Source organism: Drosophila mauritiana, chromosome 3L (assembly GCF_004382145.1).
Source record: "Drosophila mauritiana strain mau12 chromosome 3L, ASM438214v1, whole genome shotgun sequence".
NCBI classification, from domain to species: Eukaryota; Metazoa; Arthropoda; class Insecta; order Diptera; family Drosophilidae; genus Drosophila; species Drosophila mauritiana.
The window spans coordinates 9,405,354-9,421,856 of record NC_046669.1 but is presented as its reverse complement, the minus strand read 5'-3'; the positions used below and the strand labels follow the sequence as shown (position 1 = coordinate 9,421,856).

General features: G+C 47.2%; 7 protein-coding genes across 8 annotated transcripts; 3 read left to right on the top strand and 4 right to left on the bottom strand.

The window, feature by feature from the left end:
- Window positions 1-14: 14 nt before the first annotated feature.
- Window positions 15-2,474, top strand: LOC117138972 (insulin-like growth factor-binding protein complex acid labile subunit). Its single transcript, XM_033301029.1, has 3 exons — window positions 15-270; window positions 470-876; window positions 1,349-2,474. The coding sequence occupies exons 1-3, from the start codon at window positions 54-56 to the stop codon at window positions 2,381-2,383; spliced, it is 1,659 nt and encodes a 552-aa protein (XP_033156920.1). The 5' UTR covers window positions 15-53; the 3' UTR covers window positions 2,384-2,474.
- An 83-nt stretch (window positions 2,475-2,557) lies between these two features.
- LOC117138973 (ATP synthase subunit b, mitochondrial) lies at window positions 2,558-3,800 on the bottom strand. The gene is made up of 3 exons (XM_033301030.1): window positions 3,692-3,800; window positions 3,147-3,475; window positions 2,558-3,066 (listed from the first exon to the last, which is right to left on the bottom strand). Exons 1-3 carry the CDS (start codon window positions 3,717-3,719, stop codon window positions 2,692-2,694), a joined length of 732 nt encoding a protein of 243 aa, XP_033156921.1. The 5' UTR covers window positions 3,720-3,800; the 3' UTR covers window positions 2,558-2,691.
- A 333-nt stretch (window positions 3,801-4,133) lies between these two features.
- On the bottom strand, window positions 4,134-6,863 carry LOC117140907 (N-alpha-acetyltransferase 60). 2 transcript variants are annotated; one of them, XM_033304079.1, is made up of 6 exons: window positions 6,198-6,861; window positions 5,860-5,980; window positions 5,614-5,778; window positions 5,330-5,550; window positions 5,150-5,260; window positions 4,134-5,051 (listed from the first exon to the last, which is right to left on the bottom strand). In XM_033304079.1, the coding sequence occupies exons 1-6, from the start codon at window positions 6,212-6,214 to the stop codon at window positions 4,919-4,921; spliced, it is 768 nt and encodes a 255-aa protein (XP_033159970.1). In that variant the 5' UTR covers window positions 6,215-6,861; the 3' UTR covers window positions 4,134-4,918. The 2 variants fall into 2 exon arrangements, with proteins under 2 accessions (XP_033159970.1, XP_033159968.1); XM_033304077.1 differs by having other exon boundaries at window positions 5,330-5,778; window positions 6,198-6,863.
- Window positions 6,864-7,096: 233 nt separating this feature from the next.
- On the bottom strand, window positions 7,097-10,367 carry LOC117139479 (integrator complex subunit 7). Its single transcript, XM_033301798.1, has 2 exons — window positions 8,772-10,367; window positions 7,097-8,716 (listed from the first exon to the last, which is right to left on the bottom strand). The coding sequence occupies exons 1-2, from the start codon at window positions 10,239-10,241 to the stop codon at window positions 7,181-7,183; spliced, it is 3,006 nt and encodes a 1,001-aa protein (XP_033157689.1). The 5' UTR covers window positions 10,242-10,367; the 3' UTR covers window positions 7,097-7,180.
- Window positions 10,368-10,553: 186 nt separating this feature from the next.
- On the top strand, window positions 10,554-13,324 carry LOC117139480 (nibrin). Its single transcript, XM_033301799.1, has 4 exons — window positions 10,554-10,646; window positions 10,712-11,527; window positions 11,582-13,113; window positions 13,170-13,324. Exons 1-4 carry the CDS (start codon window positions 10,628-10,630, stop codon window positions 13,248-13,250), a joined length of 2,448 nt encoding a protein of 815 aa, XP_033157690.1. The 5' UTR covers window positions 10,554-10,627; the 3' UTR covers window positions 13,251-13,324.
- On the bottom strand, window positions 13,269-14,427 carry LOC117139481. Its single transcript, XM_033301801.1, has 2 exons — window positions 14,314-14,427; window positions 13,269-14,249 (listed from the first exon to the last, which is right to left on the bottom strand). Exons 1-2 carry the CDS (start codon window positions 14,393-14,395, stop codon window positions 13,288-13,290), a joined length of 1,044 nt encoding a protein of 347 aa, XP_033157692.1. The 5' UTR covers window positions 14,396-14,427; the 3' UTR covers window positions 13,269-13,287.
- A 254-nt stretch (window positions 14,428-14,681) lies between these two features.
- On the top strand, window positions 14,682-15,960 carry LOC117141533 (triadin). Its single transcript, XM_033305023.1, has one exon. It carries the CDS (start codon window positions 14,762-14,764, stop codon window positions 15,884-15,886), a length of 1,125 nt encoding a protein of 374 aa, XP_033160914.1. The 5' UTR covers window positions 14,682-14,761; the 3' UTR covers window positions 15,887-15,960.
- Window positions 15,961-16,503: the final 543 nt, after the last annotated feature.

Sequence of the window (16,503 nt, the reverse complement as noted above, 5' to 3'; positions counted from 1 at the left end):
GCATTCTGCGGCTGTTCGCAGATCCTCAGTTGAGAACGAACTCTGGAGCAGGAATGTCGCCAGCTGCCAACTGGGTTCTGCCGATTTTGCTGTGGCTTCTCTGCGTGGGATTCCCCATCCTGCATGGCGCCGATCTCTGCCAGCCCATCGGCTGGCGGAACTTCCAGTGCAACGAAGTCGCCTCTCTGCAGGATCTGGTGGATTTGGGCGCCGAAAACTGGCATACGCTCTCCATACGGAATGTGCAAACGGAACTGGAGGTGGGATCAGGTGAGGTCGGAAAAGGAGGCTAGGTTTCACTAAGGGTTTAGTCGGGATAATTAATGATGAAGCAATAATAGTCCAAACCTATAGTTCTTCATCTTCAAAAAGCGCAACATAATTGCTATTCCTATAGATAGTTGCTTCCATGAAAGCCAAACCAGTTTGGATTTTCCATATCTTGGACTTTATTAATAAACCATTTTAGGCGAAAATGCCGATCACTTGGCCAACTTACTCGACCTGGATCTGACTGGCGCGGCTCCAATTAATGTGCATACCAGCGGCTTTTCCATTCTGCCCAAACTGCGGCAACTGAATCTCAGTGGCTGCGGTCTCGTTGACATCCGGGGAAATCACTTTGCACCTGAGTCAGCGCTCCAGCGGATCGATTTTAGTCACAATCAAATGGAGCTACTGGATCGCGACTTTTTTGGCAATCTGAGAAAATTGATTTATGCGAATTTTTCGCACAATGCACTCAAGCAATGCGATCTGCCGCACATGCCACTGCTAAATCGACTGGAATTGGGGCACAATCGATTGGTGAATGCCACTTTCGGAGTTTGTCCACAGTTGCAGGAGTTGATTTTGAATGACAATCAACTGGCACAGGTGAGTAGAACCTTTACTAAGGAATTAAGTAATTCAAATCTTGAGTTAGCATTGATAATGTAATCTTCTATATATGGCGCCATCGGCATCTTTTGATCAGCTCAGCTTTATTTTGAACTTTCCATTTGACCGCATCGAACTTTAATAGTTAGTGTGTACTTAGTTGGATTGGCATTTCAATTTGTTAAATTGGTCATGGTGATCTGTGGCGTTTTGGTCGAGTTGCAAAATGACAGTTGCATATGGGTTATAAAATTTAAAATTGAAAAGTCATATTTGAAAACAGTAGCATTTCAAAGGCAATGAGAAAATCGATTCTAATTTTAAAGCTGATCAAAATATTTGCCAACCTCTTTTCTCACACGGCGGAAATGGTTTTGTAAACAAAGTTTAATGATTTTTATACTGAGAAAAAAAATGTAAACTTCCTTTGAGTTGATAATAAGAAAATTTCAATTTTTCTTCCTGTCAGTTGGATGTGAATGCCTTTCGTGGACTCCATGGTCTGCTGGAGCTGCAGCTCAGCGGGAATAGATTGAGCTCCATTGGCCTGGAAACCTTTCAGCCGCTCGCCCAGCTGCGAAAGTTGAACCTTTCCCAGAACGCACTCGATGCACTGCGTCCAAATGTGTTTGGGGCTGTGCAGAACTTTGTGTTGCATCTGCAGCAGCTGGATTTGTCCGGCAATCGCATACGCCTGCTGTTCGACAACCAGTTCCGAGTGCTGGCCAGACTGCAGATGCTGGATGTGTCTAGGAACAGCATCGCCAGCCTCAGTCCTGGTCACTTTGTGGGCTTGGGCTCACTACGGAAGCTGTATCTGCAGTACAATGCTATATTGGAAATCAAGCCGGCCACCTTTGCCGCCCTTCTGAACCTGGACACCTTGGATCTGTCGTACAATAACCTGGAATTCCTGGAGGAGCAGATCTTTGGAGGCAACACCTTGCCGCGCATGCGAAGGCTCAACCTGAATGGCAATCGTATGAAGCATCTGCATCCACTGGCTTTCTCATCGTTGCCATTTTTGGAATACCTAAAACTGGGTCACAACGAACTGAAATCCTTGGACGTGCGCATGTTTGCACCCATGCGGCGTCTTCAGAAGCTCCACTTGGGTCACAATCTGCTGGAGGAGATCAACCTCGACGTGCTGGAGAGCCTGAGTAGCGTGCAAGAGATCCTAGTCGACAACAATCGCCTTACCTTTCTGTCCAAGGTGAATGTGAGCTTCCCCAATCTTAAGCGCGTGTCCATCGAGGGTAATCCCTGGCAGTGTCCTTGCTTCGTGAAGCTCCAACGCTGGCTGGCCACCAGGGATGTGGTCTATCTGCGCGATAACACGGGCTACTACAAGGGCGAACGACCCCTGTGCATAGTGACCAATGTGGACTACTGCATTCAGAATTTGCAGGCGGTACGCCGCCTGGGAATTTTGGGCGATTTCCAGGGGGAGCAGGTGGAGGCGGATGCTTTCGACGACGATGCCAGTGCAGCTCAAGACTGATAGTTATGATTGCTACCATTTACTCATAGTCTTAATCAAAACTATTTACCTAGACTAAATAAAACCGTGCCAAACTGGGAAAACCCTAAAAGATACCACTTTGTTTGCCCTAGGATATGCTAGCAAAAACGCTCTTAAGTTTAAATGGGAACACTTTAAATACAACACAAAATTGCACAAAAGGATCTTTTCAGACACGGACATTTTGAAGATATATTGGATCGATTTATCATCTTTCGGGCATATTCATGGTTCCAGTGTCTCGAATGGGTTTTAATTTACAAATAAACAACTAAAACTCGAATCGTTTAGGCAGACTTGACGCGCAGGGCCAGAGCGCTCAGATCGGCGATGCACTTGTTGAGAGTCTCCTTCTCCTGCTGGGGCGAGATGCTGGCCAGCACGTTGGTGGTGATCCAATTGACCATGTGCTTCTGGCTAAGGCGACGCTCGACGTGGCGGCACTCCACCTGGTAGTCGAGACGGCGCTTCACCTCCGAGTACACATTCATGGCGCGCTCACGGAACGCGGCCTCCAGCTGCAATGCAATGTTCTCCTTCTTGGCCTCCATCAGCAGCAGGGCACCGTCGGCGCGCCACTGCTCCTTCTTCTCGGCCTCGATGGCGTCGGAGAGGACCTTCAGCTCAGCCTCGCGTCCCTCCTTCCACTCAGATTCGATTTTCTGCGCCAGACATATGTTAAATTAGCGGTTGGGTTTTGAGTATATATGTATCCCATGATGATAATCCAGCTAATACTCACATCGATCTCGCCATCAGCCCACTTGGCGATGACCGGGCCGAGCTTCTTGACGGCAATGATGGCCATGATGCCGAGCGACAGACCGCTGTAGTACTCGTGCTCCATGACGTAGATCTCCTTGGAGCAGAGATAGGTGATCAGACCCACGCCAAAGGTGTAGGGTCCGGTGACACCGGTCTTGTTGTAGAAGAACTGGAACCACTCCTCGGGCAGGAATCCCAGACGGACCTTGCCGGGATGCTCGGGGCGCTGGCGGCGCTCGATGGCTCCGCCAGGAGCGGCAGCAGCGGCTGCCGACCGGGTGGCGGCCACGGTCAAGGGGCGCTGGGCTGTAAGTGCAGTTCACCAATTAGTTGTACGCTACATTTTAGTTGCAAAAAATATCCATTGCGAATGGGTGGTGATTACATAAACCACGATGTCCGACGTCTTTGCAATGCCGTAACAATTTTCACGGTCATTCGCGGCCGGAGATTCACTTGCCCAACGCGCGATTAACGACCACGGATTAGCTGGGCAGCTATTGGCACGGTTTGCAGGTTTACCTGTTAGAAGAGCGGCTCTCGAGAACATTTTCCAGGCAGTTGCGACGAATTTATGCTACTAAATTCACCCGAAATTGTCAGTTCACAATAGTGACAGGTTAGGAGAGCGTTGCCAGATCAGCCGCTTGTCAGCCCGGTTTTGCAACACTGGCGATGTGTGCCCCATATTTAAACTTTCAAAATAAAAATTAATTTTTTTTAAATTGTATGTTTATAACTTTTATTTGTATTTTCAACTTCTTTTAAACTTATTTTTATGATATTAATTTTATATATAATCGAGTGTTTGGCAGTATTAAACCATTTACGCAAAATGTTTACATTTTTAAAAGTCGAAGTTGGAATATAAAAAGCTTAAGTAGAATAAGTTAAAAATTAAACAGCCAAATTGTATAGCCATTTTACAATGCTTAAGATTAAAACGGAAAAAAATACCTCGTCATAACTTTACAAGTTTTTATTTTAAAAAATATTACAATTTGCTAGATAAATTGTGCCTAAAGTAATCAGATTTAGTTGCGAAACAATATGCATTAAAATACTTTTACAAAATACTATAGAAACAGCGAACGGGGCTTGAATTTAGATGGTTGGTTCGGGTATTAAACTGGATAGATATTCTTGCCATTTAACATTAATTTGTTTCTCAGTTCAAAGCTATTTACGTGCAGATTTCATAAATTAAGCATTAAAGCATGAGCATCTTTGTTGTTTGTCTTCGCTAAACTAAATGACTGTCTTGTGCGTGGAACTTAAAACTTAGGAAAAACATACACACAGGCTACATTCAAAAGAAAGGGGGGCTAATTCCAAATCACTCGGTTACAGCTCGATTCAAACAAAACATTATACGACTATTTACAGCAGTGGTGAACAGATAGATATCTTTTAAAACGTAATAATACACTTAGCGAACTATGTTACAACTTTCAACTTATGCCTTTGATGTTGTTCTTTGCTAGATCTTCTCCTTCTCCTTCTCGTCTCACATCTTCTCTATTAGCTTCCGTATAAAATTCTGCGGAGGTGTTGCCTAACATTTATAATGAAGGTGTGTCTGTCTGTGGTGGTGATTGGGTGCCATAGTACATATAAATGTTTGTGTTTGTTTGTGTTTCTGTTTATGCTCGACGGGATGACATAATGCGGCGGACACACTCATCATCGCCCTCAAAGTGCTCGTGTGTCTAGGAAGGACTGGCCAGTGCTGTGTGCTGCCGTCGAGATTCACTCGATGAAGTTGAAGCGAGTGAGCAGCTTGTGGTAGAACCACCGCACCACCTGCTGGACTCGTCCGGCCAGCCAGGCGCACAGGCTGCTGGTGTGTCGCACCTTCGACGCGTAGTGCTTGATGTGATCTGTGCAGTAGAGAGTTAAGAGGGCAACCAAAAGTACAGCGAAATCATAGAGAGAAAAGCGATACAGCCTAGGGCGTATAGGTATTTTGAAAAAGGATATAATAGTGTCCAGGGTGGATGGCCGCCGTTAATGTAGTTCACATAGGTGAATCCGTCCTTGCCCTTGCCCCGTATATTGTAGTAGTAGGGCAGGAATGAGTGAAGCGTAAATCTAAAAAGACAAAAACAGTTTGCACACTATTAATAGAACAAGGCCACGACGACAGAGGTGGTGGAATACCTTCTCTTCTCGTAGAAAAATATGGCAGGTTGATTGGTGGTCAGCGTGTGCAGGAAGATCGCCTTCACCGAATGCCGCTCGGCCGTCGTCAGGTGGTTCATTAGCGCGTCCAGCAGCAGCGATCCGATGCCATTGCGTCGATGCGAACGATGGACGCCCAGCGACAGTATATACCCGACATCGGCGGAACGACCCATCGAGTCCGGCAGGATGCCCTTGTCCTGCATGGGAAAACCGCTCAGCCTGGTGTACAACTCATCACTATCACTCATATTGGCTATTACCTCCTTGTTCACATTTCGATAGGGTTTGATTTCGGCAACGATTAAACCAATTATGGCCAGATTATATACAGCTGCCAGCGCAAAGAAGCGCGTGCTTGAGGTAATATCCTCATACCATGATAGTGGATAGTCGATTGGAAACCATTCTTGGCACAGCTGTCGCACCTACACACACACACGATCATCACATGGAGATGCAAATGTGGGGGGATTATCTGCATTAGCTGATGAACTTCATTCACTCACCTCCGTCAGATCGTCGGGTACCAGGAACCTTAGCTGCACATCGTTAATCGAGCACAGCGGTACGTGTTCGCAGTCCACACGCGTACTCTCGCTACTGGGCGGCGCACTGTGTTTGTTGTAGCTGCAATGCTCGCAATGGTATGATAATGTTTCATGATCCTCATGTATTAGTCAAGCCACAAGGCGGCGAAACATCGAGTTCCCTTGCATAATACCGCCGAATCGCCGTCAATAGATAAACAAAAGCCGCCCATTGACGGGGCTCCGGTGTCCGCATAAGCAGGAAATCCGTGTGCAGCCCGACTGATAACCAAATAGTTATATGTACGTATACTCACAGTGTGAATTGTGCCATCCTATTGCAAGGGGGGGTGCTGCTGCTGCTGCTGCTGCTGTTGATGGTGCTCGTGCTCCTCCGTTCCCACTGCCACTGCTGCTGCTTCTGCTGCTGCTGCTGCTCTGTCCAATTAGAGCAATTATGTCCATTTATTGCAGCACAACCGCCACCTCCGTTGTCGCCTGAACAGGTTAAGCGCGGAATCTTGACCAACGGAGCCTTCTCCTCCGGGTGAGTGATTCGTATTTCGTATTCGTTTTCGGTTTGGTGCGTGTTTTTGGGTGTGCGCTCAATTGGCTTTAATTAACATTTACATTGAGCTGGAGCACAGAGCATGGAGCACGGAGAGGGGGGCAGCGTGTCGCCGGATCATGTAGGAACCACTTGTTCTCGCTGGTGTGCGGGTGCTCCGCTGATTTTGATTTTGGTTTTGAACTGGGACTTTTGGGTCTCAAGTGGAATCGGTGGCTCTTTGGGGGGATAGGAGAATCCCTTACAACGTTGGCCAGGTGGTGCTGATGCGCTGGTGGTGTCGGTGTCGCATGCCGCTGCTGCTGCCCGCTGGTCACAATTCAGTTGGCCCGCGATGATTCCTCATTTGTCCTAATTTATTCTCCAAGCCAAAAAGAATTAATGAAAACAAATCAGCAGTAGTGAGACCGCACTTGGGCCTTTCAAACATACCACGCGATGGAGGTGTACCCACCTGTTTCGATAGTATCGATACATTGTCTAATTCGAAGTGCATTTAACACTCCAATTGGATTTTAATGTTCATGTTTTTCAAATATAAAATTATTTTTAATTTTAATTTAATTTAATTATTCGCTGATATATATTTAAAAAAAATTGACATTGAAGAAAACAACATTTCTTGATGAAAAACGTATATTTTCATTTTTAATTCATTTTGGATGTTATGCTTAAACTAATAATATTTTTTAAAATATTTAACCTTAACATATAAAAACCCGTTTCTATGGTTCAAAACCTCCTCGTCTGTCCCACCGCCTGGGAAGTGCTCGGCGCTGGAGCGCCCTGCTTGCTAGGATCCTCCAGCACACGCACCACCATCGAGGATTTGGGGCCAGTGCACCATGTAATGCCATTCTCGTCCACAACGAATGTTTCCAGAGTCACCTGGAAGTGGCCTCCATTGGAGATGGGCAAGAGGAAGCTGCCGGAGAGGAAATCGCGCTGGGGCTTTACAATCTGATTGAGGGTCACAGTATCGTTGGCGGCCTGCTTGGGCAGCTCTTGCGAGGATCGCGGTGGCGGCGTTATTAGCTGTGAGGTGAGGCTCAATTGAACGGACTCCACGCGGCGGAAGTGTTTCTTCTGCTTGCTGAAGTGCTGCAGGACACCCTCGACCTTGATCACTAGATTACTGCCCGACTGGACATTCACGGGTTCGGTGGCGCTCCTTGGCTGCGGACTCACCGATAGCTTGATCTGTGTGGACTGCAGGATCTGAAAGAAGTAGCGCGGCAGGCAGAGCGGTGTCTTCGTTATGATCTCGATCTGCGCAATGATCACATCCAAATGCCGGTTACTAATGGTCTTGGCATTGGCCGGCTCCTGTGGTAGGTTTTTCTGCATCTGCTCCATGCGCTGGCAACTGGCGGCGAAGTAGCGCGTCTCTGGGTGATCACCTGTGGTTAGAAATACAGGCGGTTCCGGAGGCGTGGCGTAGCAAATCGACTCGATTATGTGGGCGAAAAGAGCGCACTGAAATTCAGCCACCTCCAGAAACTCCAGCGTCACGTGATCCGCATCGAAAGAGGACTTGTAGAGCCTAGCGTAAGTCTCCTCGCAGGCCTTTAGTGCCTTCACCAGCTTGCGCAGCTGGTTCGTGACATGACCAAACTTCTGCAGATAGTCGCGCGAGTTCTGGGCCAAACTGCCAGCTATTGCCGGTGGCGGCACAATCACCTGGGCATTCTTTACGGTCACAGCCAGGTGAAGGGTCTGCAAAAACTGCGCCCTTATCTTCAGATACTCCAACTGAAAGGTACACGGATGCTGGGGCGAGGAACCGGCTCGCAGGCTGGCCAATGCTTGCTGATATAGATTGCTAGCCGTTTCCAAGCGCTTCATCAGCGGCATTAGGGGCTCCGGTGCCACCTTTGGTGCATAATTGTCCCGCATATAGGCGTATTCCAAGCCATAGTTAAGAATGCACTCCGCCTGCGAGATCTGCGACAGTGCCACCAGGAAATAGTGCATATGATCGCTGATCACAATCTGAGAGACCTTGGTATAAATGTGAGCAGCCACATAGTGGTGACCATAGCGACTAGCGGTGCGTGCAATCCTGTACAGCGTCCAGCAGTTAAGCCTACCGAGACACTTCTCAAAGCACTGAACTACCTTTTGCGGAAGGTAACAGCCCATGGTGGTTTGGAGCACCAGAGAGCTCAGGATCTCCACGCTGCGCAACTGTTGTTCGCAGTTCTCCTGGTCGATAATGGTGTTCAGCTTGTGCAGAATGAGCGGCAAACGAGCTAGCATGGGATTTACCTGTGATTAAACACTATTAGAAATTGTTTCATAGATTTATTAATGCAGTATATACCTTGGGCGGGGGCAACTCATCGGTGTCCATCGCGTTGTCGTCTCCTGTCAAATCTTCTGCGGTGGAAAAGGCGTACTTACGCAGCTGAAAGTGCTCACAGAGACCCGCCAGTGCCTCGCACATAAGTTCCGCATTCGCTGGCGGATAGGCACCCCTATCGCCCAGGGTACTGGTCACGATCCCAATGAAGGATGTTCCAAATTCAGCGTTGGCTTTAGTGATCCTTATACCGTATGTCAGCACCCTACGCAGATCGCGGGTGCACTCCGCCCGCTTGGCCGTGCAAAGGAGCAATCCTTCCATGTGCAGGTTGACCATATGAAGAATATCGTCCACCTGCTCACCGCTGCCTTTCTTTTTAAGGCCAAATGCCACTAGAACCGACAAAACTGCCATGGCCTGAGTGGCGGTGGTGTAGTCGTCCAGCTTGCTAATGCACTGAATGCACAGACGGAGCAGGGCTACGCGATGCTCGCGAAGCAGCTGCTGACAGGTAAGCGGGCACTCGCTGAGCTTCAGTAGGATTGAGAGGAAGAGGAACTGCTCCTTGGAATTGGTACACAATTCGAAACGATCAATGAGCGCTTTGATGGCTGGCTTGGGCCAGGCATGAACGCTCTGACGTCCGGCCAACTCGTTGAAAGATCGCAGCACCTGTATGCGCACGGGTGTCCTTAAGTCCTGCATGAAATCCAGAAGAACATCCAGCTGGCCGGGCACTCCCACCAGCGTTCGTGATGACAATTGAGTGAGCGTGTCTATGATAGCCACCACAAAGCTCTGGGCTGGATATTTGGGCAGGAGATCCATGCACAGTCTGCTGACCAGTGAGGCTGTGGTAGCCTCGTGATGCATGTGTCGCAACACGGGAATCAGGAGCAGCTTCATTGGCACCGGCACCTGAAGCGATTCGATCATGTCCGAAATCTTGGCGCACATGCTGATGGCAAAGGAACTGGACTGGGCGGCAAAGCAGCTGCTGGCATAGATGGCAGCCTCCACCTCGACGGTATCGTGGCTATCCAGAGCACGTCGAATGGCATGATGAACCTGTTGCTTCTCGGGAATCACACGGGAAACGGCGCCCAAGGTGCGGAGGAGGAGAGCACGCGCCACCGGATCGTTGGAGTGCATCACCACAAAGATACAGCGCACAAAGCTGTCAATGTTGAGGATCTTGTCCAGATGATTCTCGCTCTGCTGGCAAACACGGAGCACCCAGAAGCGCAGCAGATTTGATCCGCTGACAAAGTAGTCGGCCAGCTTGATGAACGACGAGTTGATGAGGATGGGAAACGGATACTTCTCGAAGAGGCGCGGAAAGCGGACGACCGCCTCGCACTGGATTCCTTGCTTGGTGCTCCGCAGTCCCTTGTCCAGTTCCATGAGCACCGCATTCGAGTCGTGCTCATTTTCGTTAAGGAAGCTCTCGTTGAAGGTGCTGACGCGGGTGCCGGTCAGGTGAGCCATGGTTACAGGTGTCCTCACTCACATTTATCGCAAATAAATCGTGTTTAATGAGTTTTTCATTAGCTAAACGACACAAAAACAAACCGGCTGCAAATGCTTCTTCTTGCTAATTTGTCGTTCTTAGGAAACTACGGTATCATTGCAGCGATAACTGGTCACTTAACAGTAAAAAAACGATTGAATCCAAAGTCTATAAGTTCATTCTCGACCGTTAATAAAAATCAATTTGAGAAACAACTATTAACTTAGAAAATTATGTACATTCCATTATTAATTTTTACCTAGCCAATTATTCTCACTTCTTCTTTGTCTCTGTGTAGTTAGTTTGCACATCTGCTAAGGTCACACTGCTCGCGATTTGTTGAATTTGTGAATGTTTTGAAATTATGTTTGTTTTAACTAAAGGCACGTAAAAATGGTCTAAAGCACAGAGATTATTAGTTTATTAACTTCTCAAATATTTTTTATAGATGACGAAAAGTTTGTGTTGTTTCCTGGTAAAAAGGTGTACACCATTGGTCGCCTGGCCACGGATTTAATTGTTGCGCAGGACCTCAGTATAAGTCGCAATCATGCCCAGCTGCTCATCCAAACGCAAGCGGATGGCGATTACTCCCTGCATATCGAGGACCTTGGCTCCAGATATGGCACCTTCATTTTCCCCAAGAATTCCCAAAAGCCGCGCAAGGTGCCTGCCAAACCATCGCCTCCATTGCCTGTGGGCACACGCTTGCGATTTGGCGCAAACATGAGCATTTGGCAGGTGACCAAACTGAAGTTGGTCACAACTGTCTCCGCATTGACGCGTCCCGAGGTCCAGGAGCTCACGAAGATGCTTGAACCCATGGGCGGCACGGTCACTTCGAACTGGACCGACGAGTGCTCCCATCTCACCATGAACGAAGTTTCGGTGACCGTGAAACTACTGCACGCTATGCTCGAGAATAAGCCGATTGTGACATTCCCCTACTGGCGAAAGATGCTGCAGGCAGCGCAAAGCATCCATGTCAAGGAGGGATGGCCACAGCCGGAGGATTACCAGCCGACCAACATAGATGTCACCTGGCGTCCCGAGCGTACCCGTCTCTTCGCCGGCAAGACATTCGTCTTCATGAATCGCAAACACTTTGATATGTACGGATCAGTGGTGCAGAAGGCTGGAGCCACATGCAAGGACATCAATTCGGGTGTCCGCAAAACATTCCTAACCAAAAGTGATGTGATAGTCATACAGTATGTGCCTTCATCGCAGTCCCAAGCCACTGAATCAATAAATAGTATACAAGGTAGGTGTAAATTTACTGCTCACATCACATTATATATATAATTCTAATTTTTAGATATTCTGGAGCAGAATGGTCGACGTATTATCCAGGAGTACGAGATTGGCATGGCCTTAATACATTGCTCTATAACAGAGTTCTGCAACCCAACGCACAAGTTCATCTCCGATTCATTGCCCACCACGGAGTCTGTAACTTCCTCGATGGCCTTTAACTCTTCGATAATTGTGCCCAACACGGAACGCCACTCGGCGCAATCCAATGCCACGCCCATTTCCGAACTGGTGGTGCCCGAGTCAATTGAATGTGAAATGGAACCAGATGCATCTAAGCCTAATTCAGAGCCCCAAGCTTCCTTGCGTAAGCGGAGTCATGCCTCAACAGTTGATTCCTCGGATGAGGAGAAGAAATCAACATTGTCTAAGCGAGCTAAATCGGAGATCGCTACGAAACTGACCATGAAATCAAAGAATGCCATATTGTTGGACTCGTCTTTGGAAGAAGATGTGACACCAGCTCAGGCGCCTGCTCCAGGTCAACGCGTAACAAGGCGGAGCAAAGCCATCGCTGAGGAGAAATCCGTACATCTACCTGTTCCAGCTGCGAGTAAACACATAACACGGAAGACCAAACAGGTTTTTTGTGTTGACTCATCGGATGAAGAGACCGAAAATTCTCGGGAACCAAAAGAAACGCCAGCTCCAACTATTCCTTCGCTGACCAGGAAGAAAACCGAAGCACCAGCTTCCACCAGGATTTCACCACGTCTCAATGGAAAATCATTGGCCACAAATATTACCAACCAACAGGCTGACAAACATGCAGTGCCTCAAAAACGTCCTGTTTTATCGGTGGCCTCGGGTGACGAAGAAGATGAAGGGGACCTATTTCAATTCCGTAAATCTCCACAGAAGCAAACAGAGTCTGTGGTTCAGCCAAGGTCCGCAGCCAAAAGCAAACCACCTGCCAGAATCAGTGTAGTCGACTTTCTAGAGAAATCACAGGCACAAGAACCCGCTCCAATGCCACCCCAATTGGAGTCCCAATCCCAGACACAACCGCGCAAGCGTTTACGCCTTGAGCTGCTAAACGAAAGCGACAGCGATGATTGTGATAATCTTTTCAACTTTGCAGACAGCAAAAAGAAACGAAAGACGCAAGAGGCTCAGAAAAATGATGACTCCACCGATGGCTTGTTTAACTTCAACTCTGAAAGACCGTCTGATCATGATGAGGATTCCCGGTTAACCGAACCCTTTGTACCCGAAACGGAAAGCAAGAAGCAATCCAAGTACATAGTGGCACCGCGTAGAGATAGGCCCAAGAAAGTGGACATCAGTGGTTGGTTATCGTGTAGCAGGCTAAACGATGATATCAAATGCGAAATAGATGCAGACTCAGTTAAGATGGAAACCTCTATTAAGGCGGATCCAGATGAGGAGCAATGGCTGGCCGCCATGAAAGACAGCATTGAGGTGCGCATGTGCAACTTAAACATTGTCATTCGCTCCCAGGAGGAAGTGGATGCTTCTCTTGAGGATTCTGTGAACAAGCATAGCGGCCGCAAGAACTTTAAGAAGTTTGTTAAGGTGAGACTCGAATTAACAAATATTTAAACGATTTAATAATTGTGTACCTCTGTTAGACCAAAAATCCCCATCCCCAAAAGCGAATTGTGGCGCTTAAGAGCCTTCGGCTGGCTGATGGTATGGTAACCTGTGTTTAATGTCGTGCCTAAACGTAATTAATCGTCGCTTGTGAAGTTACTTTATTTTGTTAACAATAAACTTGCGAAATATGTTCAACGCCTTTTCGGGCTCCTTGGATAACTTGCGCTGGAACAGCGTTTGTGCGGCCAGCCACTCGTGCTTGGCAATCTTTCGGGTAAAACAACTTTCTGGAGGAGGATTTAGTTTCCTGGCCTGCGACTCGCGTTCAATGAACTTCTGTGCATCCGCCACCGTAGCCAAAACGTCTTCATTGAATGTGGGTTTCTTTGCATCTTGAACGGGTGTTCCCTTCCTGGCAATTATGGTGCCCACATCAGATTTGGCCACCAGTTTGGCTTTTTCCACTTTGGTGACGACCTTTTTCGGTTTCAGGACTATGTCTGGTGTTTCGTCTTTCTGCGTTTGGTTATTAGTTCTCATTGGAGGTTCTAATCTGGCAGGAAGCTCTTGATTCTCCGCCAGAAACTTGTGCTTCTGCACCTGCGGAAAGTTGGCAACATGAGGGCGCAGCTTGTTGTAAAGTATGGCACTTTTGCCGGCCTGCAAGGAGCTCAGCTTGCTAATCTTGGCAATGGCAGCGATTAGCAGTGTGGTGAATTCCATGAAGAAGTTGTTGCGCAGGAGTTGAGTGAAGTATGCGGCTGCACTGAGGCAGCATTCCCTGATCCGCTCGTGCAGATGATAGAAGCCCAGGAGACGCACCAAAATAAACTCAAAGCTATTTCGCGTGGGCATGGCTCCACCCAAGTCCTCATCGCACACATCCGGCAGCGCACCGCGAAAGTTTTCCAGATCCCTGGCCAAATCCAAGCGCAGCAGGCGGCACAGAGCCGCATTAAGTTTGCAGACGGAACGAAATCCGGGCATATTTCGGAAGGAGTTCTTCCGGCGTGCCATTAGTCGTCCAATCAACGCCGCCGTCTCCTCAAAATCCTTGGCATCCGGTTCGGACAACTGTTGCAGGAACCTGTTGATGACCACGAACACATTTTTTGCTGTTTGGAAGGAGAGATCCATTGTTTTTGTGATTGTTTCCACTTGCCAAGGGTATCAACATACCGAAACTCGTATCCTTCACTAGCAGCGTCACCAACGGAGGTTGTTTCAATTTAAAGTCATTCCAAAAGAATTCATTTTCCATTTTCCTGTTGCGGTTTGAAAATTCTAAATAAAAGAAACTGTCCGTCAGAGCTGTTTGTTTTTTATAGCTAGATTTTGTTGTTTCGGAATTAGCCGAAGTCCATAGCGACAAGGCAAAGTATCGGAATATATTTATGGTATACATAGGCTATGCTATATATTTTGCAACTTAATTCCATAAAAACTTTATATTTTCATTTACTATTTTTTTATATATACACTTACGTTTAGATTTTGGTAACCAGACTGTCATCACTAATTCTAGCTGTGATTAGTTGGGCCTTAGTTTTTTTTAAGATCTGGTCACACCGCCGTTCACACGTGCAAGTTGAATTCCAAAAGAAAACATTTAATTTTCCGGTAAAACATGAAGATAAAGCAGGTGGAAAGTGCATCCGAGGAGGAGGAAGTACAGTCCGAAGACTCCGAGGCTTCCGGCGAGGAGGAGCTGCAGGCAGAGGACTCCGACGAGGAGCAGCTGCAGGCGGAGGACTCCGAGGACGAAGATTCCGATGGATCCGAACTGGATCTGGACGCCAGTGACACCGAATCCGATGAAGATGATGGTGATGAGGAAGATACAATCAAACCACAGCCCAAAAGCCGTGCCGAGATTATCGACGAGAACATCCACACCAAGTACGAGCAGTTAAAGGGCACCCGGCTGTATGTCCGGTTTCCACAAAAACTTCCCCTGGACGTGGAGGAATTCAATGCCAAGGTGAAGGCTCTGCATCCACTGGTTCTGAAGTCCACAAAGCCGCGTCAGAAGCATGCACGTTTCTGCCTCGTCAATTTCAAGTCGAAGGAAGATCGCGACCAGGCCTTTAAGGATATCAAGGCTTCGATCAAAACGGATGAGAAGCACAAGGGTTTATTCGTATCCCTGCCTAAAACGGATTCCGATGATTTTGTCAACGAGCTGGTGACCCGCAAGCAGACATCCATCGCGAACAAACGCACCAAGGCCCTGATGAAGCGTGCTACTAAGAAGGTCCTCACCAAGGGTACCTTTACCTCGTCCGTGGTCATTACAAATCTGCCAAAAACCAGTTCGTTGGCCCAGGTGCGCCAGCTGTTCAACGACCAGGCAGTGGACATTCAAATACGACCGGGCAAGGGTAAATTCCGAGACTACAGCACGGCGACTGTAACCCTTCCAACGACCCACGATGCACGCAAGGCCATCAAGAAGCAGCTCAGCCTGGCGGGCACGCCACTGGTGTTGCGCTTCAACACTCAGAAGAAGCGGAGCTCCAAGAATAAGCTCAAGCAGAAGGCCGAGAAAGGGAAATCTCCAGAGAAGAAAACACTGAGTCAGAAGCAAAACGCTAAGAACTCCAAGGCGGAAAAAGGGGAAGCAGCTAAAATTAAGAAACCAGAAGTAAATACTAAGCAACAGCCGAAGGAAAACCTGAAGAGAAAGTCGCCCAAGGAGAAAACACCTAATATTAAGACACCCAAGAAGTTAAAGAAACTAACCGCAGAATAGAGTGTAGTTAATGTTTGCTAATGTAAATAAAATTCCCCCTTTTGATTGACCATTAATTAGGTGTAAAAAACAAATATGAAACGTGTTTCAATCGTAAATTCTAGTTTACAGTGGTTGTTAATACCGTAAAAATGCAGTTTAAATTTTTAAAATATTTATTATCGTACACGATATACAGACATAGATATTTATATATATATATAGATATATATATAATTTTTAGTAAGCCGGCTGAGTGATTTACTGGATATACATTGATTGGTTACTTTAGCTTATATACTTATGAGATTTTCATGTGCACAGAGTGTTCGTTCATTCGCGTAAACTTGACGGGCTTATGTGATCGATTCTAGCTTCAAATGTGTATTAATCCAACAGCAAGCGCGGTAGGGTTAGGTAAACGTAATTCATATGTATAGTTTCCATTCTAGTACAAAATATTCAACATTTGCGTATATGCATTAACATGGGGCTTCCATCAAATCTCGAATCGAAATCTACTACAGCAGTATACAAACGTGTGTGTACATTTGTTTATATCGCATATAAACGCATATCAACCGTGCGCCGCAATCCGCAAATCCTGTTGCTGTGCATCGTTAGTCGCTATATTGATT

Excerpts from the sequence above, each read along its gene's own strand:
- LOC117138973 (XM_033301030.1), bottom strand. The coding sequence starts at position 3,719 with ATGTTCTCGAGAGCCGCTCTTCTAACAG. Across the intron at positions 3,476-3,691 it reads GAGAGCCGCTCTTCTAACAG|CCCAGCGCCCCTTGACCGTG; the intron begins GTAAACCTGCAA and ends CTGCACTTACAG. Across the intron at positions 3,067-3,146 it reads GGGCTGATGGCGAGATCGAT|AAAATCGAATCTGAGTGGAA; the intron begins GTGAGTATTAGC and ends TGTCTGGCGCAG.
- LOC117139480 (XM_033301799.1), top strand. Across the intron at positions 11,528-11,581 it reads ATCAATAAATAGTATACAAG|ATATTCTGGAGCAGAATGGT; the intron begins GTAGGTGTAAAT and ends TCTAATTTTTAG. Across the intron at positions 13,114-13,169 it reads ACTTTAAGAAGTTTGTTAAG|ACCAAAAATCCCCATCCCCA; the intron begins GTGAGACTCGAA and ends TACCTCTGTTAG.
- LOC117139481 (XM_033301801.1), bottom strand. The coding sequence starts at position 14,395 with ATGGAAAATGAATTCTTTTGGAATGACTTTAAATTGAAACAACCTCCG. Across the intron at positions 14,250-14,313 it reads AGTGAAGGATACGAGTTTCG|CAAAAAATGTGTTCGTGGTC; the intron begins GTATGTTGATAC and ends CCTTCCAAACAG.
- LOC117138972 (XM_033301029.1), top strand. The coding sequence starts at position 54 with ATGTCGCCAGCTGCCAACTGGGTTCTGCCGATTTTGCTGTGGCTTCTC. Across the intron at positions 271-469 it reads GGAACTGGAGGTGGGATCAG|GCGAAAATGCCGATCACTTG; the intron begins GTGAGGTCGGAA and ends AAACCATTTTAG. Across the intron at positions 877-1,348 it reads ATGACAATCAACTGGCACAG|TTGGATGTGAATGCCTTTCG; the intron begins GTGAGTAGAACC and ends TCTTCCTGTCAG.
- LOC117140907 (XM_033304077.1), bottom strand. Across the intron at positions 5,779-5,859 it reads TACCCGACGATCTGACGGAG|GTGCGACAGCTGTGCCAAGA; the intron begins GTGAGTGAATGA and ends GTGTGTGTGTAG. Across the intron at positions 5,052-5,149 it reads CATCCACCCTGGACACTATT|AGATCACATCAAGCACTACG; the intron begins ATATCCTTTTTC and ends TCTCTACTGCAC.
- LOC117139479 (XM_033301798.1), bottom strand. The coding sequence starts at position 10,241 with ATGGCTCACCTGACCGGCACCCGCGTCAGCACCTTCAACGAGAGCTTC. Across the intron at positions 8,717-8,771 it reads ATGAGTTGCCCCCGCCCAAG|GTAAATCCCATGCTAGCTCG; the intron begins GTATATACTGCA and ends GTTTAATCACAG.
- LOC117141533 (XM_033305023.1), top strand. The coding sequence starts at position 14,762 with ATGAAGATAAAGCAGGTGGAAAGTGCATCCGAGGAGGAGGAAGTACAG.